Source organism: Conger conger, chromosome 11, assembly GCF_963514075.1.
Source record: "Conger conger chromosome 11, fConCon1.1, whole genome shotgun sequence".
In the NCBI taxonomy this organism is placed as follows: domain Eukaryota; kingdom Metazoa; phylum Chordata; class Actinopteri; order Anguilliformes; family Congridae; genus Conger; species Conger conger.
Window position 1 is genome coordinate 42,203,868 of NC_083770.1, and position 26,325 is coordinate 42,230,192.

A 26,325-nucleotide genomic window follows, 5' to 3' on the forward strand; every position below is an offset into this window, starting at 1 on the left:
ATCTTCCATGTTCTATGCTTCTGACAGTGGAAATAGGCAGTTTGAAACGTTTTTTGAAGTTTTGGAGTTTTTTGAAGCCTCCTCCTTCTTGGTGGAAATGAACCACCTTCATTCTGAAATCCTTGGAGGAACCATTGGTTGTTAACACCAGATAGAGCAGCCACTGCAGTTGGACACATTAGAAGTCATTAGGGGCGGCCGGTAGCGCAGTGGTTAAGGTACATGACTGGGACCCACAAGGTCGGTGATTCGATCCCCAGTGTAGCCACAATAATATCCGCACCGCCGTTAGGCCCTTGAGCAAGGCCCTTAACCCTGCATTGCTCCAGGGGAGGATTGTCTCCTGCTTAGTCTAATCAACTGTACGTCGCTCTGGATAAGAGCGTCTGTCAAATGCCATTAATGTAATGTAATGTAATGTAATGTAATGTAATGTAATGTAAAAGTCATGGAGTTATTTCAGAATTAAAAGTTAAGTGCTGGAATTACATTCACTTCACTCACTTGAAGCACTAACAAGTAAATTACCTGCGTCTGGGCCTTAGTAAAAGTAACAAGGAATAATCCAAAAGGGTTTCCAATTTTTTGCACAGGGCCCTTTTCCTTTTTTTAAAGCATTTATACAGTAAAAATTTAAATAAAAAGCAATCTTGCTGTACAATTTGCAGAAAGGTCTCATCTGTAACATTTATATTTCAGGTTTGCTTCTGTTCACCAATATATTAATTAGTAAAAGGCTTTTTGACCAGGGCTGCCCACATTTTTGCCTAAGCAAATGCAAACTGTTACTGTCAGTAACTCAGCATCTCAACCCTGGTTCTGAAGCCCAAGGTCTGTTGGCGTTTATTGTTGCACGGCACGCAACTGATCAACAAAAGCAGCCTAATACATAGTTACTGCAGCTCAGCTCCCCTGGGTCGTTGTGTTTGAATTGGTTGCTAATGTGCCAATGAAAACCAGCAGATCCTAGAGCAGGCTGTCCAGAGCCTGAGTTGAGGTCTGCTGATTTATAAACGAAGCATGATCGTCGCACAATTACATTACATTAATGGCATTTGGCAGACGCTCTTATCCAGAACGACTTACAGTTGATTAGACTAAGCAGGAGACAATCCTCCCCTGGAGCACTGCAGGGTTAAGGGCCTTGCTCAAGGGCCCAACGGCCACAACACAAACCACAACACTACAGGCCGCCCTGTATTGGCTTACTCGACTGCTAGCAAGACATTTGCATTGCATTAAATAAGAGTCAAATAATTAATTTGAGCTAGTTTTATTAACAGAGCATGTACTACAGTGGGTAATATATTTCAAGAACATTGCACAGCGCTGTGATTTTGACAGGAAAAAAAAAACTGAAGCTATCATTTGCAATATAAAAATAGTGTAGCTATAAAGTATAAATTAAGACTACTGCTTATTAAGACATTAGATACAATAACCAATGAGGAACAATAAAAACAACTGCCATGACCTGTGGAAAAAGGCCCTATAATTGAATAATAGGTAACAAGATGAAGGCATCAAAACACTATTCAGGTATAGGTTACAGTAAGTAGAATTCTGCAATCCAACGTGAAATCATGGGGAACGTATGATGAATAACTTACTATTGCATTGACAATAAAGCAACACTGAGATATATGCATTTGTGACAGGTATATATATTGGTAGACTATATATTGACATGGCAACAGAATATTCATATTTTGATTCAAAACATTTGCAAATGAGCCTTCCTTTGTCCCAGAAAACAGACAAAACAAATATATATATATATTTCACTCACATTTTTCTAAGTAAGCCATATCTTTTTAGAAATTAAACCTTGAGATAAAAACTTTAAATATGCTAAAATCTAAATATGATCTAAGTTGTTCCATAACGGCACAATGCATTCCACTCTGAAGGGCCAGAAACTTTGAATACAGAATGCCAAAAAACCTTCAGACAAACGTGCTTACCCCTTTATAAAATATTCTTCCCTCCGGCTCTTAAAAAGCAACATACAGTAACCAAACTGGCCCAATGTGACACCTTTAAAGGGAATGCATTGCACAAGCCTACCATGTGTGTTTATAAAAAGGCTGTGAATGTCTGTTGCTTTAAAAAAGAGGTACGGTGTTATCAGACTAGGGAATCAGTAGCTCTGGATTACAACAGCAGTTGATTTTTCTTATGTACACTACACCCCCACCCACACCACAACCCTACATTTAAATACAGTTATTCAAGAGGATATCCCAAGTTTAAAAATATGTAGCTACTGTTTACGTATGTATAGATCAGCGTACTTTAAATTCTCATCTTTTATTGTCAATGTCTTGTTACAAACTGCATGCATAACTCGTAACTCATCTTAAGAGTGTTTAACAGGCAATACAAGCACTAACAATTTGAGAGCTCGTCTATTTTCTAGTTTTTTGATTTACAAACGCACCCCAGAAAGCTGACTGCATGTAGTTACTTGCACAATAATGCGACGTCACCTTTAAAATCCCTTTAGTGTCAAATTTCCAAAGACAAGTTGAGGAAGACACCTACTACCATTCACGTGGCTTTAGAAGAGGGATCTCCTGAGCTTTACACAATAAAATTTAATGGTTTAGATTTGAGTAAATAACCATGACACAAACACTAGGCCATGAATAGTGTAGTGTATATACAAACCATTCAGTCCAACAATAGTACTTAACAGTCCATGATGAAATCATATTTGGCCATAAAAATCCCTTTATTATTTCTAGTAACTTAATATTGCCCCATATGAATGGCATTAACCTGTAGTTACCATACTATGACAATATTATGACTATCGTTTACTTTTTATGGATAGGGACAATATTAATAATCGTAATCATACTCATCAAAACAAGACGTTGCTAGAAATGTCTGCACACAACAATTATCAGCAGCTAATTCATATTATCTAATATGAAATCTGTTACATAACAATACGTTATCGTGTCCTCTCAGCGCAGATAGTTTAGCGTATTCAGACACGTCCTATCGAGCAGCGAGATGGCACTGCCTACACGCTTCTGTCCCGAGAAAGACGGCGAAACCCTAAATCAACGGCGTGCTGCGCAGGGTGAGGAGGAAACCCGCACTCCTTCCGCAAAACAAGCGCATCGCGCAGACGTCCTAAAAGCCAAAGTCCTTCTGCCAAACACAATCCAGGCAGCTCAAACCCTGAACGCCTCCAATCGCATCCCGCTGGCTTCCCTGCTGTCCCCCCCGTACCTATCCCAGCATGCACCTCTCTACTATTAGCTACTTTGAAGCCGATAAGAACTCTGCAGTTTGTATTAGTATGAAGTGTGTCACACAGACGTGTTACAACTCTCATGTCTTGTTCTTCGTGCAAGCTATTAAAATTATTCCCCGCCAGCGAGCTGTTCAGTCGACGGCTGTCGAGCAGAGAGGGCAGAGTGTTTGGGAAACAGAGGAGCCGCGATGCTGGTTGGCGAAGCCAACACCACAGACACAGATACGTTGCGCTAAATGAGGCAGAAACTGGAGTCCCGTCTCATAAACAGAATCCTGCATTTCCTAAATATGAGTTTGAGCAGCCATGTGTTTTTCTTTGGCATATTACTGAGTGTAAAGAAACTCTGCACCCCAATGATGGTTGTCGGTTGTGTAATACAGTTTAGTTTTAAATCATCAAGGTTATCAAGGAAGACAAAAGGTCAGAAAAAGGCTTCTTCTTCCCCCGAAATAAAATAATACATAAATGAAAAAGAGTGCGACAACTGGTTTGTGTGGTTGTGGAAAGGATAACATAACTGTGGTTACAATAACAAAAGCAAACCATGAGAATAATGCTTCGCTGAGTCAAAACCAACAGGGTCGCGAACCAGCTTCTGAACCACCGGCCAGCACACTTGCAAACCACAGAACTGACAGTGAGCGTGACCAAAAGGCAGTCTGGGAACTGTAGTCATTCTGCGGGGGTAAATAATACAGTCAAAACAGTAGTGGAACTGACTGAGTCGAATGCTGGCCACAGCAGAGAGCGAACCTCCACTCGATCCACAAATTGAATTTCCAACAATGACGGACACAGAGGGGAAAGAAAAGGTCGAGGTAAAAAAACTTTAAGGTGCGTGTGTTCGTACGTAACATTCAAGCTCCCCTCTGGTGTGAAGACAGCTGACAAGCCAGAGAGACAGCAGCCTCTGCTTCCGACAGCACGGCCTACGATAAAAGACGGTTCAAGTGTTTCCTAAGCGGGAGAAAACGAACGGAAAGACGTTCTGGCGATGAGGGCCGCGTCCGCGTGTCGGCACTCCGCACGCCCGCTCGCGGGCTGTCGAAGGGGCAGCGTTCGGTTCGGGAGGTTTGTCGCGCGCTCTCTGCTCAGGCCATGTTCGATTTGAGGAATATGAGTTTGTTGGCCTCCTCCGGCCTGACCTGTCGCCTGTTCTTCATGGCGAGGGTCTGCTGGCAGACGGCGGCGCAGTCGCTGCGCGTGCCCACGGCGGGCACGGCCAGGAGCCACAGCGCCAGGCGGGCGAGCCTGGGGAACTTCTCCGCCGCGGAGCTCCAGTACTGCAGGAGGTCGGGCGCCGCGTGGAACGTGGGCTCGGCCAGGTACTGGAACAGCTCCTTCCTCACCTTGGGCTCGTCCGCCCGCGCGGCCCCGCCCTCCAGCCGCGGCCTCTTCTTCCCCGCGGGGCCCTCGCCGGCCCCGCCCCCGCCTCCGTCGTCCCCGGTGACGGCCGCCGCCCCGCCCGCCTCCCTCATCTCGCCCGCCGCCTCGCACACCTTGGCCATGATCTCGTCGTGCTGGTGGGTGGGCACGGGCCGCAGCTTCAGCTGGGGGTCCAGCACCATGGCCACCTGGTGGGGGCGCTCCACCCTCAGGTTCTCCTTCAGCGCCTCCAGGAAGTAGTGGCAGACCCGGCCCCCGGTGCCCGACTCCCCGGCCTTGGAGGTGTAGAGCTTCTCGAGCCGCAGGTAGGCCGGCAGCACCAGCGGGAGGGTGGGCCGGCGTTCGCTGCTCAGCTCCAGGACGGCCTGGCGCAGGGGGGCCAGCAGAGAGGCCAGGGTGCCCAGCAGCGGCTTGTTGAGCCCCTGCAGGATGGGTGCCGCCCGCTTGCCCCGCCCGAACGCCTCGCACAGCTGCTCCAGCTGCTCGTGCACCAGCAGCAGCGTCTCGGCGCCCTCGTCCCAGCAGGGCGGGGGCGCCTCGGGGATCCCCTCCCCGCCCGCCGCCTCCCGCGTCAGCCCGGCCACCGCCGCCACGTCCCGGCACGTGGCCATCAGCTCGCCCAGCTCCTGGAGCCCCCGGGCCTGCAGGCTGCGCTTCCCCAGCACGGCCTGCACCACGGCGGCCAGCGAGCAGCCGGCGCACCGCAGGCAGGCCCCCGCCCGGCCGCAGAAGGGCACGCCCGACACCCGCGGCTCCGTCACGTAGATGGTGCGGATCTCCGACATGACGAACTCGGACAGGACGTTCTGCACCCACTGGTGGACGCTGTCGCCCGCCTCCCGCAGGTCGGCCTCCTTCACCCCCAGGACGTAGCGCCGGACCTGCGAGCCCTCCGCCTGGTAGGCCGTCAGCACGTAGCAGGCGTCCGGCCCCACCGCGTGGGAGTGGCAGGTGACGGCGATGCCCAGCGAGGAGCCGGAGCCCAGGGCGCACGTCACCTTCACCTTCACCTGGTTGTACATGCGGGGCAGCTGCCGGAGGGCCAGCGAGCTCATGTCCCCCAGGGCGTCGCGCAGGGAGTAGGCCCCGTGCCGCGCCCCGGTGTCCACCAGCGTCTGGGCCAGCTTCAGGAAGTCCTTGCCGCTCAGGACGTTCAGCACACCCAGGTCGGCGCACATCACCCTGAGCAACCGCTCCGCTACCTGCTGCCGGTCCTTCTCTGGGAGGATGCTGCTGACTGCATCGATAAGGGGGAGGGGGTAGGAAATAGAAATGCACTGCACTCAAAAAACTTGGTCAGGACATGTGTAGAAGTTGAGGAAAAACCTTCAGCAGAATCTCGGAGAATATGGCACAATAGCGTGTTGTTAAAATTCAACATGACTCTCCTGACGTATAACTTAGCACGAAGTCTGATCGTTGTTTCAATTGTAATAAAAAATTATGTAGCAATAAAGAAGAGACGAGAGAAACTTTTAGAACAGAGAGAAAGGAACATGGTTGAGTGAGAAAGTGAGAAAGAAGGAGTGTGAGAGATGAAGACTGGGAGTGAGGGAGAGAGGTAGAGGAGGGAGACAAAGAAACCTTGAGTGGTACGTAACCTCAAGTGCTTCAGTTAAGAGTATGATAGATGCTATAGTGTGATATGTCAAATAAAAACAGATTACATCATTCGGAACAAAGGCAGGTACTGAGAAGGCAAATAAGGTAGGTAATGTAATACAATGTGACAGTGAATAATAAGGCCAGATACACAACAGGTTTTAACCTGCACAAATGGTGTTAGCTCCAGCAAAACCAACATTTCTACCATTACTATTGAGTAGTTTACAATTCACATGTGCAAATACCTTTTTACGTGTGCTAAAATCTTCAGTAAATCTGGCCTTAAATTTCAGGTATTCAGTAAATGGCGTCAAAAGGACGGATACTCACGGTTAGTAGCATGATTCCTCTGGGCAGGGAGGGTAGGGGCAGGGGGGGTGGGAGCGGGGGATGGGGTAGGGGCAGGAGCGGAAGTGGGGGTGGGGGCAGGAGCCGGGGCTGGTGCTGGGCTTGGAGAAGGGGTGGGAGTCGAGGTACGGGCGGGGGATATTCTGGGGGGATCAACGTTGATGTGGTTTTCGTTGTCAGCTGTGGACACAAAGAAAATAATAATACGACTGCGTCAGAAAACATAAAGAAGCAGCGTGAAGCTGAAATGAGGAAAAGCTATTCACGGCCGGCCTTCAACTGACTTTGCTTCGTGAAAAGCTGCAGGAAGTCTCTTTAGTGGCAGGGGCGGCGGAGAAACGAAGGTATTCTTTTTAACTCCTACGATGCAGTCAGCCATTCCAGTTACCTGGCAGTGCTGCACAATTATGGACAGCAGCTCCACACATAGGCCCATACAGATGATGAGGTTTAGGATTCTGCTCGGGTCTTGCTCATTACATTTCCTCATACTAAAAAAAGATACAGCCAGCCATGCCCTTCAGTGTCAAGTCTTGTACGGTAATGCCTTCGATTGCATGTAGTTATGACTGGAACTTTCCCCTTGGGTTAACCCGGTGCTAGGTACTTTTCTGTTACAGTATGATGAGTTTGAGGCTTAATCTCTGCTCTCTCGTCCAGAATTAGCCTGCCCGTATCCGCCTGCAGCAGGGCATAGCGCTACGTCCGTGCCCTCGCGGACGTGGCGACTCACCTGCGTGCGACTGCATGTGCTCCAGCAGGTTGTTGTAGAACTGAAACTGGATCCCACAGGCACCACAGGTGTAGGGTTCTGGAACACAAAGGAACGGGTTCTGTTCGGTGGCCGGAGCACATACCCCAGCTGAGAAAACAGCTCTAGCTAGGTAGCTGGTTGACCTCCAATCCGTGATATAGAATGGATATAACATGTAGACGCAGCAGCCAATGTTGTGTCCTGTGCACCGCAAAACTCAATTTCCGCGTCAACAATAAGGAACTTGTGACTTTTTCTACCAAACTAAGATATTATTTAGAATATTTCAAACACAGTTATGCTCAAAACATTGACTAGGTTTCAAGCAATTCTGCCATATAGTCAAATCATTCTGCCATTGAAACATCATCAATTACGCTGTTATTCCTGGAAAATGGCTAATATTAAGTTTATACGTCGGGTTACGCTGTTGTAATAATAATAATAATAATAATAATAGATTTTATTTGTGGGCACCTTTCAGAGCACTCAAGGACACCTTACAAGACACAGTAAAAACATCATACAAAAACTAATCAATCAATAGCACCAACATTTTATATACTACAAGACATATAAAATTGTTGTGTGGTGCAATACATTTTATTTGTGTGAGTTGTAACTTAGTAGCGATTTAAGTTACAACCAGGCTTTGTACTTACTCATTCACAGACAATCTACCAGCACTAGCTGGTTGACCAGCTCATACCCAACTAGACCAGCTTATTACCAGCTTGACCAGCTCGATTTCCAAGATGGTGAAGCTGGCAATTTACCGGACCTGGTTCTGGTCAGCTCTTACTTTCACCCATTGAACCCTGCCTTAACCTGCCATCTGATCATCCCCCAGTTAAATTGGCAAAAAATAGTTCTCCCCCTCTCCACCTCAGCAGATGTGCGGTGATGTTTCTAAAATGACTGCCGTACATCACCCAGATGGGTGCTACCCATTGGTGGTGGTTGAGGTGAGTTTCAGCCCTTATCACTGTAAAGCATTTAGATTTGAGAAAACTGCTACAAAAATCAAATCAATTATTTTTATACATTATTGTGGAACAGGCGATGGACTTGTTATTGCAGTTACTAAGCTGATTTAAGGAGGGTCAGATCCTCCCGATGGCTCATTTTAATCCCCTCCCCTCTACATAAGTCAATCAAAATGCTACAGAATTATGTGAAAAACAAAAAACAAAAAATTTAAAAACCACATTTGTGACACAGACGATGGAGAGAAGGTCAACTTACTCGGCACCACAGGAAATGAAGCAGGCACCATGGCTTTTTTAGTCCCTGAGAAAGAAAGACACTGTGATCACAACGAGGGAACAACAGCTGCAGGGACCAAGAGCTCTTGAGCACTCAGCCTTTCACCCTTCACCTTCCTGTCTTTCTATTTACCTCCCCAACTCTTCTCTCCTTCCTCTCTTTCACTCCCTCCTCAGTGCAACACTCTCTTTTCTGAACAACCTTTCTGACTCGCTCGCTTAAAGGAAAGCTGAAATCAAAAATTCACTTTTTCCTCACTTTAGTTAATTCTTCATAACCATACACGTCTTGAAGTATACATTCCACATCTAGCGGGCACATCTACTACATGAATTACGGTGGTCGTGATTCTTAAAATACACCCTGCGTGGTTTAGAGATGGACACTACATATAAATAAAAGTGCAGAACAAAAACAAGCAGAAAACGTCACTTTACCCGTCTGAAAATAACATTGGCAAAAACGAAACACAGAGCCGTAATGACCTCTCAAGAACAAACACGGCAGGAAAGCTCACCGCCAGAGTTCTGTGAGCTGTTAGTCTCTCCCACAGAAGTCTGAATTTTCCCCTCCATCTTCCGACAGAAAGCACTCTCTGAGTCAGAACACAGAGGACTATGACAGTGTGCACTAATGGCCGCGCCACAGCAAGCAATGCGAATTACAACATGAAACGAGTGTAAGTGGACATCACACATAGTCCAGCTGCGATGAATGAAACTCCAGGTGCACAGCGTGAAACATCTGGGACTGACATTAATCACAGGGAATTGACCGACCCTACTGCCCAACTGTGGCACACAATGCAACCTGCAACTGCTTCATCACAGCCAAAACTGGTATGTCTCCCACAGCATCAAGCATCCTTAATTGAAACTAAGATGGTGGAAAGAGGAATAGCTTTAATCGCGACTTTTTACAGATTAGATAAAATCACAAAGACTTAAAGAGTGAACGTTTCTGAATTTAATGTCCTGGCTATCCACTATCCACCCTGGCTTTTCCTGTATCGCTGACGCTTAAGTGGAGCTTTGTTCTACTGCTGTTGAGCCTGCGGCACAATAAACATCTCATCTGTGAGAGTTTTGACTCCAGCCGCCCTTAACATTTGGAATTAAAAATGCTCAGCCAATTAGCTGTAAGGAGGTTGTTCTGGCACCGAGAGCATAGCCATCTGGGAAGCAGTTACCTCGGCTGTCTCGGTTTTACCTTTAGATGGGATGACAATAATAAAATGTCATTGAGACAGCAGTATTATAGTGCCATGTTGACTGTTAGATGTCGTTAAAATAATCTAATCTAATAATCTAACAACAGCAATGCTTAGAAAGACCTCTGTGACAGAAGCCAGTGGAGTCTGTGGGTGGACAAACTACATTACAAGCCACTCATTTACTATTTAGTATTTATACAACATCAAAAACAGATGGGGGCCAAGACTACCTGGATAGCCCGCAGCGCGCTTAGCTGGAGTCTTAAACCTCTAAAACCTGTGAAGCAAGGATTAGTGGTTCCAGCTGTAACACAAGTTTTGGTTTAAACCCAGAGAACCTGGGTTTAAACTACATCTAAGAGTGCTGTAGTGGATCCCCTCTGATAAAACAGATTTAAATGTCACTCAGCAGAAAGGCGTAGTATGGTCGTTTATTTTCAAATCTGCCATTCTGTTCATCACACGCAGCGTTGATAATGTTAAATCTGAGTGTATTTAAACACTATACAGCTGCCTCTTGTCCCTACACTTCCTCTGACCTATTTATAAGGCAGAGACAAACTTTAAATAGACTGTAATGACAAGCACTTCAGCCCAGATTTAAAAAAGACACTCAGGCAGAGGAAGAGATGGGGGAGAAGAGTGAAAAAAACAGCATGTGAAAGAGAGAACACATATCCCAAAATGAGACTTTTACAGAACTTTTTACAGAACAGAAGCACAGAACACAGCTATTTTGTATGAGTTACTGCATGAATACTAATACTTGTGGGTGTGACCTTTTGTATCTTTGATATATTTAATGTCATTATCTTATCCTTTTTTGTTCAAGAAATTGTTCATCCATTTCAGTGCTAACAGTGTTGGAAGAAATTTTCTAAACTCTGTACAGTTCACATACAGTACATGCACTAATCTAACTGTCCCTCAGTACACAGGTACAAGTTCAATGGTGCTAATGTTAATTCACACAAGCACAAATGTAACTGTGCTGATATTGACTGCACATGGACACTAATATAACTAATTTAACTCAAGTTTTTTAAGTCATTTTAACTCAACTGCCAGTCAAACTAAGGTTTGGTTTTTACCTGTTTGGTTGGGTCCTGATTTGGGGTGCCCTGTTTTCACATGTTTGCTGACATCGCCGCTACGTTGTTGGGAACGAGGGGACTGCAGGTCACGGAGTGAACGATCTGCACAAACCGTCAAAATCGTTAGACATTACATTATTGGCATTTGGCAGACGCTCTTATCCAGAGCGATGTACAGTTGATTAGACTAAGCAGGAGACAATCCTCTCCTGGAGCAATGAGGGTTAAGGGCCTTGCTCAAGGGCCCAACGGCTGTGCAGATCTTATTGTGGCTACACCGGGATTAGAACCACCAACCTTGCGTGTCCCAGTCATTTACCTTAACCACTGCGCTACAGGCCGCCCCTGTAGTTAGAAAGTATTACACTGTCAGAAAGGAAAGAAAATGGCTGACAAAAAGAGAACAACGAGCTTGGACACCTACTTATGGGGGTGTGAAGGGCCACGTGCTCCTGGTAGGGGTTGAAGTATTTGTACTGTTTCCCACAGTACTCACACACATAGCTCCCAGTTTCTGCACAGAGACAAAGCCATTTATAATGTCAGGCCTTCAGGAAGAAAAATGCTGTTGAATATATTCCAACTGAAGCTTTTCAATTTCTGATTGAGCCATGAAGCATACTTTACATAAACATGCCATCACTCCATTCCAATAGAGGCTACATTATCACCACAGCTAAGTGGAAAATTAAGAGATGGGAACAATGAGAATCAGCAATACAAGATAACCAGACATGCTTCTTATGACATGCTTTTATCCAAAGCGACAACACTATTAGGAATACATACATTGTTTCACCACCTATAGTCTCCTGGGCTTTGAACCTACAACCTTTGCATGGTTAATGAAATGCTCTACCAACTAAGCCATATAATGGGCACCCCTAAATTGAATGAAGGTGTTGTGGTCAGATGAGACCTATAGTATGAACATATATGGGCCTCTACATAATTATTAACATTTGTCCAAAAGTAATTGACCAATTAAATAAAGTCATGGCTAACCACTGTGCATTCGCAGTCTCTCAATGATTGTGCCACCCACAATTCACTTTGATTACCATCCAACTAAACAACGGCTTTCTGTTTTTTGTTTTTTTTCCAGTTTCATTCCAATGTGTGGTAAAACAGCTGGCCGGAAATTCCCTACTGGAATATTCCCAAGCAAACCTACAGGGGACTTCCCAGGGGTCGTGAGGAATACAAGCTGGGCAGAAGTTTATTTTACATCATGGGAGCACACAGGCTTTTTCAATATCGTCTATATCTGTAATTACACCCAACCTTAATAACCTTCACTGAAACTGGGCCCTACAACGCTCTCATTTTTGGAACATTTGCTCCTGAAAAGTGATGTGTGCTAACTGGGAAAATTGGAACTAGTAGGTAGTAATTGGAACACATAAGCACAGTCCTACATTTTTCAACTCAGGAGCACATGCACTCTTTGGGAAAAAGGTTTAGTATCGAGCCCAGCGGACAAGGAGTTAAGAAGTGTTTCGTGTTTTACAACAAGGTGTACGCAAAAACATGCTGGTAACCAGAGCCATGAAGAGAAACAGTACCTCGTCATTAGTGTATTGTGCGGCAACACATCAACTACGACTGTCTTTGTGAGGAGACGCTCATGACTGACTGCACAATAAAAATATCCTCATTGCAAGGCACCCAGAACTCAGCGAGATTGATATACTCTCATTTTTAATCTTTAAGAATTAAGGCTTCACAAACTGAGGAAATACCAGAGGAACACCAAATGGACAAAATCAGGAAACTGGTTGACTAGATTACAGGAAATGCCTAAAGGGCTACAGTATATGCATCTAAAAGAGCCCCTTCGTGAATGGCCTTCACACGTGGCTGAGGTTGTGTATGATGTAATCCCAAAGATAGCGTCATTACATTTCAGTACATCACAACGCACACACTCCATTTACAGCAATGAAACCGGAGGAGAATAAAAATCACATCCTGGCAAGGCCATGTTTATACATATGAACAGCTGCTGAAATACGCTTCCTCTATCCACTGCAGTTGCCATCATCCCTTTCACACCCCAGCATCTGTACTAGCAGCGGCGAACAGGCCCTTACTCGGTCCCACTTTCTGGAAGGGCTCCACCTGCTCTTCATCTTTCTGGTCATCCACCGGTATGACGACCTGGTCATAGGGGTCTGGGAGGTAATTTAAACAGGAAGAGATGAAGGAAACACACAGCAAGTGGCCAGGGAGAGAGACAGGAGGAGGCAAGGGACACAGTAAGTGGACAGAGAATGAGGACACAGAAGACAGACAGGAGGAGAATAGTATCAATAGTAGGAAAGAGCACCAATTCAGACACGGCCAGGGTTCTGCTTTTTCTACTTTTTCCAGTGAAATAATAAGCCGATCGAAGGGTCTGTAGTAAATACAGTACTGTGCAAAATTTTGTCTTAGGCATCGGCATAACATTCTGTACAGATAAGATTCTTTCAAAAATAAAATGAAAGGTCCTAAATAAACGTACTATACATTTTACATTACATTTAAGTAATTTGGCAGAATAGTTAAAAACTGAATCAAATCAATATTTTTTGTGACCACCCTTCGGCATTAAAACTGCATCACTTCTCAGAGATAGCCAACGCTGTCCTGCAGTTCTATAAGACAATCAGGGAGGTTGTTCCAAGCATGTTGGAGAACTTGCCACAGTTCTTCTGCAGACTTTGGTTGGCTCCTTGCTTCTGATCTCAGACAGCCTTGATCAAGTTTTATGTAAAAAGTAGTCAATTGCTTACAGTAATATGTTACTATTTTTTATTAAATACAAAAATGTCTCTGTAAAATTAAATCTTTTGGAAAATGAATATTTGGAAATGTAAATCTCAAATGTGTTCTTTTATACTAACACACACACAAAAAAAATAAACATATATATAATAAAGTCTAGGGTGCCTAAGACTTCTGCACAGTACTGTACATCAAGCACTCTTGGGCCGAATAGCCTGTTCTGATCATCATGCTATGCTACAGTATGCTATCCTAGGCTATGTTATGCTACGTCACATTACGTTGAGCTATAGGAAGCAGGGCGGGAGTACCATCGACAGCGTGCAGATCCCGATGCTCTTGAAAGCAGCTGTAGTACTTGTACTTCTTTCCGCAAATATCACAGGCATAGCGGAAACTGCCTGCAATGAAACAGAGAAAGAGAGAATTCACAAACTGTCTGAAAGGTATCCTGCCAAATATCTCATCTCATAGCCTAGGGCCTCCATAGCCCTTTTATGATGGTATTCATATTTCGGAATACCCAATATTTTATGAAAACATTCCCTTTGTTTGTACAAATTCATAACTATAACCTCTCCATAATATTCCCAGAATCATTCTGTTGAAGATTCGCAATGTAATGATTTTACCCCATCTGCAAACTGTGACTAGGTGTTCCTATGACATCACACCTTCATTATAATTCACTATAACATCAGTTTATTTCGTAAAGACTATAAATGGTTCATTTCTGAATTTTCAAGCCCAGTAATATAATACAGTGATTTGGCTTCTAAGAACAGAATTAATTACAGAAAATTTTATTCAGGGAAGAAGAGCCCTTTAAAATGAAAGTGGTAAACGCAGCATCAGTGAACTGTGCTCGCTGTTAAATGCAGATTTAATCTGGGTTATCGCCATGTCCGATACTCTGTCTGGGAAAGAGTTAGCCTTATCTAGAAGCTGTATATGTACATGGGTTCAGGATGAGGCGTTCAATAGTAATCCGGCCTTGGAGTACAGTCGTATCAGAACGGAAACAGACAGCTTTAGTACTCACTGTTGAGGCTTGGTGTCACACCCTCTCTGGCGCTACCCTCGGTCTCTATGGACAGAAGGAAGAGGCGGTCAACGGCAAGAGCCTCTATGAGACCAGTACTACAAAGAGCCGGTCATATCTGAAAACACCAAGAGATATTTCTGCAATAACAATAACACTGTGTCTCTCCTACCGTAATCAGCTCACGAGCACTACGCACACCTCAGTGCCCATATTGGGCGTTGTCTTAACAAGCCCCTGCTCTCAGATGTTACACGGATTTGGGACCCAGACAAACAGGGCGATGAAAAGAAAAGAACTCGAGAAAGGAAAGTAGGATTATGTTGTCCTTGGCTTTGAAGCATAAAAAATGTATCGGTCTTAATCCTCATGAATATCCCAGAAAGTATGAAAACATATGAAAGCACAGAAAGCTGGAAGACAATGTCTTCAGTCAACCTTGGAAAAGAGCAGTTGCATAACATTACTAAAGTCCCTACATAAAAACAGGGAGTGTTGGTACCGCTGTGAGCTCGAACGTGGGTCTGGTAGCAGTTGTAGTACTTGTATTTCTTCCCGCATATGCCACAGACATAGGAGCCTGGGGGTAGAGAACAGAGGTAAAATCTTTTTTTAATTTTTTTCAACCTTAACGCAGACATGCAGTCCCAATCCCAGCATGCACTTAGTGTCTCCCATTTAGCGGTTTTCTTTCTCTGGAGCTGCATCAAGCTTGGGCCTGCGTACTCCCTTTTCAAAAGCTCACCTTCAGGCTGATGACGACCAAATACATTTTATCCTAAAAAAAGCCCTCTGACTCCCAGCAAATCTGATCTAAAATCCTGAACAGGGCTTTCTCCCGTAGATTGCTGGGGCCTTGAATAGTGTTGCTAGGCTGAGAGAGCTCTGACTGGTTGAGGGGCGTCACGGAGACGTCAATCAAATCGTGGTTTTTAGTCCTGGCAGCATACACGCAGATTTTCATTTCAGCCTCTTAATTGTGTAGACTAATCAGTACAATCAGACAGTGTGGAAGTCAGTGGATGCCATTATGCTGCACTCTTGCCTTCCAAGAAGCAATATGATTAAATGAAATTCTATTTTTCGCTCCTCCATAGTGAATAGAAATGGGGGCATTTTATTGTACGTGCCACAGAGCTAAGAGAGGAAGGAGGCACGGCTCTCAACTGACTAATGATGGAGAGCATCAGCACCAGATAGATGTCACTATTCTGGGCTTCCACGGTGGCTTGCTGAGCTGATGAACACATCAATCAAAGGGCATGTGCCCCTTGGGTGACCCGCGAGCCACATTAACTGAAATAACTTGTCTTGAGCCCCTTACAATACAAAACTATAATAGCAGTTAGGCAGGGCCTGCAGCAAGAAGTAAAAAAAAAGAAAAAATCCTGAAAACAAGACTTCTGCATCTTTTTCGAGAACAAGCAGGGTAAAGAAGAAAGAAGCCAGGTCCTCTGACACAACCTGTGTGCATGAGTCTCATCCTGTTCAGTGCTTAACCTGCAGCTGATAAACTATAGATACAAGACTCATGAGAACACAGTGCTCTGGCATCTGAAGAGAGAAGCTGCCAATTTTATAATAGAGAGAAAAGAAAAACAAAATCTAAGAACAACTACATTTGTTCTTATGTCTGAGAACAATGTAAAGCAATAGGGCTGAACGGTGTATGAAAATAATCAAATTGCAATTTTTCAGTCCAATATTGCGACTGCAATTTGATTTGTTTTTAAAAGTCCCTTCCCTTGTACAGGTCCACCTAATAAACTACTCACTGAGCGTACATGAGTTAAATTATATGAATAGGTTTGTAAACATATTTATATGATAACATTTACTCAATTAACTTTTGAATCGAAAAATCTAAGTTCATGTGTAGAAATCTAAGCATTATGTAAAAAAAACATTTACTATACATTGCACAATTAAAAACAAAACTAAAGCCAAGATTTGATAAAAGTAGCCACAGAAGCAAATACTGAGCTAGACAAGAACACAAAACAGAAAATTAAAAAAACACCATATCATGGGTAGTATAGAGTGGACAATTTCGAATTCCTTGATGCTCTAGGACACTAGTTCAGCACCCTAGCATTACTGTGGTTTCATCAACCAACGCAATGCACCATCTCAATAACCGTGAGATACCAAAACAAAAAACGCAGGCATAGGTATTATACATTTACTGATGTTATCTTAAGGGGGGATGTGTTAGAAATCATTTGTATAGCCTAAAGCTTCTTTCAAGTGACAAGAATCGAAAGCGGTGTCTACACAAGAAGAATCGAGTGCCGTCAGCAGCTGAAACTTGACATCATCCATCCAGCAAGGCAGGGCTTTGGAAAACTGAGAATAAGCTTCCATGTTTACATCCGCCTGTGTCACACAAAGCTAGCATGTAATTGGACGTGCCACCGAAAGGTCAGCATTAAACTTGGAGCGAAGTTCAATAAGGTTGAACTTTGAACGTCTCGACTCGCCGTTAATTTTGAGCTATGCCGTGCGTCGGGCATAACGCTGCCCCCAAGTCGTGCACCAACGCTTCCTCCATAGGAAATGAATGGTTTGACGCTAGGTTGTGCGTTCTAACACTGATGGTACACAAGCAGCAGAAGACATCCCACTGCGTAACTACACCAACGGTAACTAAACCAAAGCGGATTCTTCAATGCATTTTAATTCTGTACTCTGTAGGTCTGTTGACCACAGGAGGTGGAGGGGAAGGGGGAACCGGTCTCGGTGGGCAGGGTTAGGGACAATTTAAAAAGACCTACATCACTGCTCTTCCTAACGATTCGTGGGCATTTTTGACAGTAAAACCAGGAAGAGAAAGCTGATGTGTGCGCGCATCTAAGGGCAGTGTTAATCTCAGACAGACTCAAACGGCCAGCGGAAGGTGGAGGGGCATTACCCAGAGTTTGAGTGTTGCGGGACCCTCCGATGACCACACAGATCTCTGCAGGGAGGCTGCTGTCCCCCGCTTGTCCGTTGCTGGGTGTGGCCGACCCCGCCTCCGCCTCCGCCTTCTCTGCCGCAGTGGGGGACCCCTGGGTGGCCGTCTCCACTGGCTCAGAATCGGGGGTCTCCTGCACGCTCCCAGACTCCCCCTGATCTGGCTCATCACTAGGACCCTCCTGAGTGCTCATTCCTCCGCTTGTCGTTGGCCAGCACACCTACAGCAGATTGAAAAAGGAGACAAGAGACAAGGGGCTCATTGCAATCACTTATTTCTTCCTTTCTTTATTTCCGAGCTCCTAGCTCAAGGCGGGAGGGACGGAAAGGCAGCCAGGAAAGGAGGCGAGGAAAGGGGAATCGAGAAATTTGGCAAATGGAACGTCCTTGCTTCTTCATATGTCCGTTTGAAGCCACGTTAGTTACAGACATTGCAAATGCATGGCAGATGGGGAGAGGTCGATTCACAGGTCGATAATTTATGTCTCGCTTTCAGAAAACATACTTCTGGAAAAGATATGCGCATGTTTCCTTGCTCAAGAAATCTTTGGGAGCCTCCTGGCTCCTTGACGGAACATTTAACGGATTGGAATTTCCTTAAAAATGGACCTCTATCGATTTCCGGGCCAAGTGATTTGAATGAGCCCAATGTCACATGATCACTGCACAAAGTGTCAGATGACTACAGCAGAGACCGTCATGTGACTAAATAGCAGAAAACACTGGGAACTGTTGTCCACAGTATATGCTACATACCGTGCCTTCCCTATCCCCCATGTTTGAGACAAAGACCCATCATTTATTTATTTGCCTTTGTACTCCACAATTTGAGATTTGTAATGAAAAAACACATGTGGTTAAAGTGCATATTGTCAGATTTTAATAAAGGCCATTTTTATTATTTGGTTGCAGCATGCGGAATTACAGCAGTGTTTATACACAGTCCCCCTATTTCAAAAGTAATGTTTGAGACATGTTATGCCAACGAAAGTAGTCATGTTTAGTATTGTGTTGCATGCCATGTCTGTGACCTATCAAAATCATCAGATTTCTTATTTTCAGGTTGTCCTCCAGGCAATAATAATACTCACTGCATTTGAATGGTTCTTTATGGGAATTGGTGGAGGGGGTGGTGCATGCTGTTGCCTAATTTTTATACTCTAGTGCAACTAGGAGGCAACAGACTGGCAAAATATAGTTCCTTTAGACCGGGATTAACTAAATTAAGTAAAATTATATTATTATATTTTTTAACATTTTATTAACAATTATTTCTAGGGGTGCCAATAATTTTGACACCTATAGTTTTCAGAAAAAAATAGATCACTTAATAAAAACCATTTAAACATGAGAGGTTTTCCCATATGTTTGAACATAACATAACCTTGTGTATCATATGCAGCTTTTCTCTCAATTTATATTATTGTTGGCCAATAATTCTGGAGCCAACTGTAATTTAGCTCATGGAGGATAGCATGGTTTTTTTCATGCATTTTTTATGAAAACATCACTTATTTTTATAGCATAAATGTGTTTCTGATATCAAAATAGACGTGTCACATCATTGACCTATATCCACTTTCATGAAGGCAGACATTTTTTCCAATCTATATTTTATTCCCAGATTGTTTTCCCCGTTTTCCCAAACCCCAAACTTGTTGATCTCCCGCCGGCAGCCGTTCCTGCCAACGTTAGGAGGAGACGGCAGACACGTGACTCCTCCCACCCCTGCGACGCCTATTCTGGCCATTTTCCACAGCTGCCCGACCAATCAGAGAGCGATCACACAGCGTCCGTGTCGCTGGAGGAGAAGGAGGTCAGCGTATTCATAGACCGGGGGTCCGCAGGCAGACGCTACACAGCCATGACACCCTTACTAAAAATGAGCTCACAGTCGGTACGTGAAGCTGAAATTAAATCAAGTTTCGCAAATTAATAACCTGAATTTTACATTGGTGAAAATAAAATTGCGATAAAATTACAAATTAAGTATCACTCAAATTTAAGGAACAATTTCAAAATATTATTTCATGACCCAAATAATACTTGTATAGAATCTCACAAGCGCCACACACACACACACACACACACACACACACACACACACACACACACACACACGCACACACACACCGCCACTGCTGGAAGTGGCCACACCTACTGTAAAAGGTGCATCATTCTGCACTGGGAGGAACAATTTCTGATTAATGCGACTCAAACTGAGCAAATTTCCAGGAAAAACGCTTGTGCCTTCCACACTGCGCTCAGGTAAACATCGCTGTATTTTGACGCATACGTAGCCTGCAGTGTCCTTTAAGAACAACGGGTACAAACACACTGATGGCACAGCCTTCCAGGGGGGCTGCTTTGTTCACCGTCACTCGCAGAGAGGTACTGCGACAAATTAATGTCATTTCATTTTCCACAGAAATAAAAAAAAGTATATCAGAGAAAATCTGAAATCCGCGATGACAAAATCCATCACGTTTTTTTCCCCCCGCCTGCCATTGAACTTTAATTTCTTTGTGAAAACACCTTCTTTTTTTTTTTTTACACCGCCTTACTTGCAGCAATACGTACAGTAACTAGTTCTCATTAAAATGAAGTCATGAAGATGAAAACGATGCCTACGGACTCCTACAGGCATCCTACCTTCAAACACACAAAAAAACTAATTGAGCATGGAAATGGAATGAATAAAAAAGTAATTTATGCAGGCCTATAAAATCCAGCGGACTGTCAAATGTAAAAAGCATTTAAAAAATGGGGGGAGAGGGGGGGGGGGGCTGTGTACATGGTCACATGCAGCACGGCGCTGCTGAGTACGGAACTACCATCGCTCCACATTGTCTGACAATTAAATGAAAGGCCAAAGATCTCCACTCCCAGCATCCAATTTCAGTGGATCCGGTCTGCTTAACGAACGACGCCGGCCACTCCTGCAGCGAGCAGTTTGATTGAGCTGTGGCTAAAGCAGTCTCACGTCAGGACTAAGGCTGACGTACACAACCAGAGCAATCCACTTCTCAGTAGAGATCCCTGCCTTCTGGCCCTCAGGAATCTGGGTTGAAGGCAGGGTTATAGACTAACACAGGGCTACCATGGCACAATGACACGCTGTATCAATGTGTGTTGTCCCCTTGAATGTGAAAGGGAGCATGGCTAGTGCCGGAAGACAAATTGACAATAAAGTATAATCTAATTCAATCTAAAATCTAAAAACAAATAAATGTATGCGTCTTCAATAGCATATAGTATAATAATAGAAACAAATAAGTATTGTACAAAATAATATTTAGTACCGTCCGTAGGGATAATGTGCACTCGCATGGCAAGTTTTCAGCCATTCCATATGTTTTACCCCTCTTTATTATTGCACTTACAGTGCTGTGTGTTCTGTTCTTTAGCTTTTCCCATACTGATGGTTGACAAAGGGATTTTGCATGCTTGTTACCTCATTTTTTGGATGTGATGGACTAACACAGTATAGTTCCTTTAGACTGACATTAACTAAATGAAAGTAAAATTGTATTGGCAATTGATTTTATTTACAATAATTGTTAGGGGTGTCAATCATTTTGGCACCTGTGGTTTTCATAAAAAATGTGATTACTAAATCAAAAACATTGAAAGATGAGAGTAAATGGATTGAAATAAAAGTATATAGTTTTCCTGTATGTTTGAAGATGAAATATAGGTAATTGTTCATCCATCATTATATGCAGCCTTTTTCCTCCATTTTCATTCAGTGCCAATAATTCTGGAGCCCACTTATATTAAATTACACATTGACAGGTCTCTATTTTCTCCAAATGCCTGGCTTTATAGGAGTCTTTTTACTCCCCCTCACCAACACAACATTACCTGCTATGCATTAAAAACTATTTCAAAACAATAAGGAACTGTGCAGTTACCCTGGCAACCAAAAAGAGAAGAATAAAAAGCTAATCACTGAAAGAACCCTCGGGAATAAAAACAATGCATTCACCGTTGTTGTTTTTTTTTTTCCTTTTCCTCTGCTCTGCTACAGCACCATGGCAACCGCTAAATAAGGGGACTGCAGGCCAAATTAATATTTTACAGAAAGCATAAAAGGGGTTAAGCCATAAAAAAGGCAATGTGACCTCTGGAAAATACTTGAGACTGGTGCAAAAAAACAAAAAAAACATTCAACCAGAAACCCAGATGTTTTCGAAAAAGTGGATTTTCGAAGAAGGGCAAAATGCAAATGTTTTTCTGCATAAGCATTGTGACATTTTGATTCGACATGCAGAAAATAAAACACAGTAAGAGCAATAAATCAGAGGATGCCTTCAAAACCATGAAAACAAGCACATACATATTGCACCATTGGAACAAAGGTAAGTTTCCTTCAAAGACATCCAGAACGCATAATTACATAATTGTTTTGGATTCAAATCATTTCTACATTTTCCTGAGCTTGCCTGCTGTTTTGGAAGGAACCTATGAAATACTCTCAAAAAGTGCAAGCCCCGCCTTCTGGAGTGTGCACATTTTAAAACGCTGATAATACATTGTGAGGGGATATTCACTGCTCTTATAAAGATTCTATCTGCCAAGAATCTTGCCAGGATGAACTCTTGAACCCCAGCGACCCTTGGACTTTTTATTTTTTTTACAAAAGAATGTAGAAAACATAGGCCTGTATAATGTGGTATTTGATTAGGGGAAGCAAGCAAGCACCAACATGAAACACAGCAGACCAAGAAAGCTCTCTCTCTCATACACAAACACACACTCACACACACACACTTAATCAGCCATTAAAATGAATGGGAATAAAATAAAAGACCCAGAAAACCATTTGATACCAGATGATGCTGACCCTTATCACTTACACAGGTATACAGTCACAGATGACACACTGACACAGTGAGGGACTACTACACAAACCTTTATGTAAAAAAAGAAAAAATATATAATGCCACTATGCCTTGTATGCAGTAAAACAGACAAAAGGAAACAAACAGCATTACAAGATGATGTTACTGTTACAAGCAGTAAGATAACTAATAGCTATATGTGTGTGTGTGATGGGGGGGTGCATAAAATAGATACAGAACAATGACATAATCTGCAGGTTGTTTCCATAGAAACAGGTCTTCTATATTCCACTCCACTGAGTTATTAACGGTCCTATACAAATATCAATCTCTGTTTTACAGATATCGCAATAACGGAATGGCCAAATCTCATCTCATGCGTACTTAGCAATGACATTAGAATGACGTTTAATAGAATACATGTTTAAACCAAAAACCAATGAAGTTGGAACAAAGTATCAACTTGAAGCTTGACTCAAACAACAACTACATAGGTCAGAAGTCAAGGTCATATGGCTACAAGATGTGCAGCAAAAATTGGCACTTTTTTGGCCTACTGTCTATACTGTATTGTTTACCTGAGTTGTATATTTACTGAAATTGTGCAACTATCTCAATGTGACCACCTATTAAAATAAAGGATTAATAAATAAGTTATAGAGAATCCTTTTTCCGGAACATTAGCCTAGTCTAATGCATTATGAATTGCTCGGAAGTTTAATTGAACTGCTAGCATACTATGACAATAATAAGATGTTTTGAAAAACAGTCAGTGGCGTGAAAACGCTGATTGCGCTGAAAACGCTATGAATATGAAAAAATAAGGCGAACACAAAACATGGCAATTCATTCCACGTTGAACACCATTCTGTAATTTCTCACCGAAGACAGACAAAGTTGCATGAACGGGCGTCAAACTATTTTTACTTTACATTATTATATAATAAAAACAAATTACTTTGACTTATTATATGTTATAATAACAATACTATTCTGATAAAGACATAAACATTTCTAAAGTCACAGAAAAACGACATTAAAAAAAAAACTATTAACAAAACTAAACCCCGTCCATACTCTCTGCAATTGATTCCCCCCCCTGATACCGATCTTCAATTCCACCATCTTCTCCATCAACTGCTGCCATTACCGCAGCCTCACCACCCTAGGTTGTTCTACACCAAAATATTAACAATCAACAATCATAATAATTGCTTGTGTCATACTATGCTGACCTAACATTAGCAAAAAAACAAATGGCCCTTTTGAATATTTACATTTACATTTACATTTTAGTCATTTGGCAGACGCTTTTAATCCAAAGCGACTTACAAGTGCATAGGTTCTACCATAAGTCAGAGCAAAATACACAGGAAATGCTGTTCTAAACATAGTTGTCATCAGTTTTTTTTTTTTTTTTTTTTTGGGGGGGGGGGTTAGACAAGGATAGGGATATCAGAAAAGGAGGGGCAGGGGAAATCAGGAGGGAGGACTAAGGTAGAGTTTGAAACAAATGTTGATACGTTCGAATATCTCGAACGTATCAACATATTTACATGTTATGCAGACAAATTTGGGCTTGAGCATAGCGGTAGAATCTATGTTGTATTGCGTATTCTTTTAGTTTCCTGATTCAATTTCTGGTGGCCAGTAACTTGTGATGTCTTTGATGTGTAACTTTGCCTGTGCTGATTGGTCCACCACCGGTGAGTCAGTGAACGGTCTTCCTTCCTGAAGACTGTAAGGAGAAGATGGCAGGCTGATGCCGGTGAGAAAAGTGGTTGAGGAGGCAATTACCATTGGTCATCACTTGCAGGTGCATTATTAAACTGCAATTCTTAATTGACTGTCAGTCCTCACCCTTCTTTTCCTTTGCAACACATTTGCCAACCAACAAAAGAAACAGGATGTGGTCCATTTTTGCCCTGTGGTGGTTTTGGAGGATGTGGTCCATGTTTTCCCTGTGGTGGTTTTGGAGGATGTGGTCCATTTTTGCCCTGTGGTGGTTTTGGAGGATGTGGTCCTCTTTGCCCTCTTTTGTGGTGGCAGTTGCTTATATCATTGAAATTGATACCTTGAGGAACATCTATAGCAACCCCACTGCCCTGCAAATGTTGCATGGCTCTGACTCAGTCATCAGTTGCATGCTGGTATGCCAAAGCTCGGGCTACATGGACAGGACTGTACACTCCTCTACACTATATTGCAGCGGGAGGGTCCTTTGATGTAACCATGTCTCGGCCAGGCACAGCATCAGTCTCTGATATATCTCCACTTCTGGCAATGACCAGCACATCTGGAAAGTGTTTCCTCATAGACTGGACATTGTGGAATTGTATACCCAACCGAGCCAGTTCTACGTCCATGGCCTATTTCAGGGGAAGAATATACTGTGGTAGGGTCCCAGTCCAGTATATATAATCCGGCCAATTTTGCATAATTCTACTGTCTATCATGTCAGGATCTGCTGGTTCCAGTTCTCGATCCTCTGGCTGCTCGTATACTCTGCCCAGCATTTCAGCAAATGGCTTGTGGGAAATGGTGCTACAAGCAAAACCGCAATCTTATCCGGTTCACTCTGCATTTCAGCTGCTAGCCTTGTAGTTTAGTAGTTCACAGCTTTTATGAGGGGACTCATGTGGGGACCGCCACCCGATGTCAGGAACAGGAGTGGATCTTGTCGATGAGCCAAGTACCAGGCTCTTACTTTGTAGAATACCTGTTGCTGCTTAGCATTCAGTGTCCTCAACAGAACTAAGCCTTCCTCTCTAGGCATATTTAGCGGTCGGACATCATGGCTCCAATCTGCTTGAGGCTCTCTTCTGTGTTCACTGTCGCTATCACCAAGGCTTCGGACTGTCCTTCCATCTCATCTTCTTGCTCTACATCATCAGTATCTGCACTTCCTTCTTGAAGCGCTTTCAAGTGGTCAACTTCAGCTTCTGGGGCAGTTTGTGCCCAACCATCCTCCAATGGTGCACAACCTTCCACTAGTTCACAAGCATCATCAATTTAAAAATGTTTTCTGATTCTCCTTTAGGATATAATTTACTTGTTATGGTTCTCCGTCCATCAGAGCAACAGCGCCGGTAAATATGAAAACCTTGTATGTGTCAAATTTCACAGGTTTCAATTGGTCAGCTGTTCAATGGGGAAGGTACAGTTGCAACAAGCAAATGCTCTTCTGGATTCTTCTCTACTGCAACCCTTGGGTATCGAATGACTGCTACATCACCCTTTCTAAGTTTCTTAATGAATCCATGGTCACCTTGCAAAAAATTTTTTATTCTTCCGACATTCCTCTTGTATCTGGGTGAAGTGTACACTGGAAGACAACATCCAACACCTCAAACTCCTAATTTTGTGGTCTTGCGAGATATCTTTCCAGAATGTTTGTCATCCAGATCTTGTCTGAATCCCCTTCCTCTTCCATTTTGCTCTAGCGTGCTCAATCGTATTGGATTACTGCCAACAGGTGGAACAAATACCTGCCATGTACAGCGTTTCAACTTCATTCCAGTGAGTCCATACGCACTCTTCATGACTTCACGACAGTACACGGCCAAAGCTATGTTTGTGGTGCCCTTTGTACTCTATTTTCCTCTTCAAACAAATCTGCACTTTCCATCCGTCTTGGCACGGCTTCTTGTGGCTTCCTGAAATTTCACGGAACAAACAGGGTAGGTCCAACAACTCCTAGCTGTCCTCCTTTTCACACTCACGTAGTTTTTGGTGGCTTGTGGCAGCATGCTTTCCTTCATGAGATATCTGTTGCATGTTG

The 26,325-nt window shown here is 43.5% G+C and overlaps 1 protein-coding gene across 1 annotated transcript in view; it reads right to left on the bottom strand.

Annotated features, from left to right (window-relative positions):
- Positions 1-1,257: 1,257 nt before the first annotated feature.
- LOC133140423 (zinc finger protein 618-like) overlaps positions 1,258-26,325 on the bottom strand; it is a 32,709-nt gene continuing 7,641 nt past the window's right edge. The window contains exons 2-14 of the mRNA XM_061260380.1: positions 17,660-17,921; positions 15,251-15,328; positions 14,749-14,793; positions 14,018-14,107; positions 13,031-13,111; positions 11,362-11,451; positions 10,935-11,039; positions 9,148-9,225; positions 8,610-8,654; positions 7,344-7,421; positions 6,740-6,790; positions 6,589-6,700; positions 1,258-5,890 (exon numbers count right to left, since the gene is read on the bottom strand). Of these exons, the coding sequence (XP_061116364.1) occupies positions 4,363-5,890; positions 6,589-6,700; positions 6,740-6,790; positions 7,344-7,421; positions 8,610-8,654; positions 9,148-9,225; positions 10,935-11,039; positions 11,362-11,451; positions 13,031-13,111; positions 14,018-14,107; positions 14,749-14,793; positions 15,251-15,328; positions 17,660-17,894 (2,616 nt within the window). The 5' untranslated portion in view covers positions 17,895-17,921 and the 3' untranslated portion in view covers positions 1,258-4,362. The remainder of the gene's footprint in view (positions 5,891-6,588; positions 6,701-6,739; positions 6,791-7,343; positions 7,422-8,609; positions 8,655-9,147; positions 9,226-10,934; positions 11,040-11,361; positions 11,452-13,030; positions 13,112-14,017; positions 14,108-14,748; positions 14,794-15,250; positions 15,329-17,659; positions 17,922-26,325) is intronic.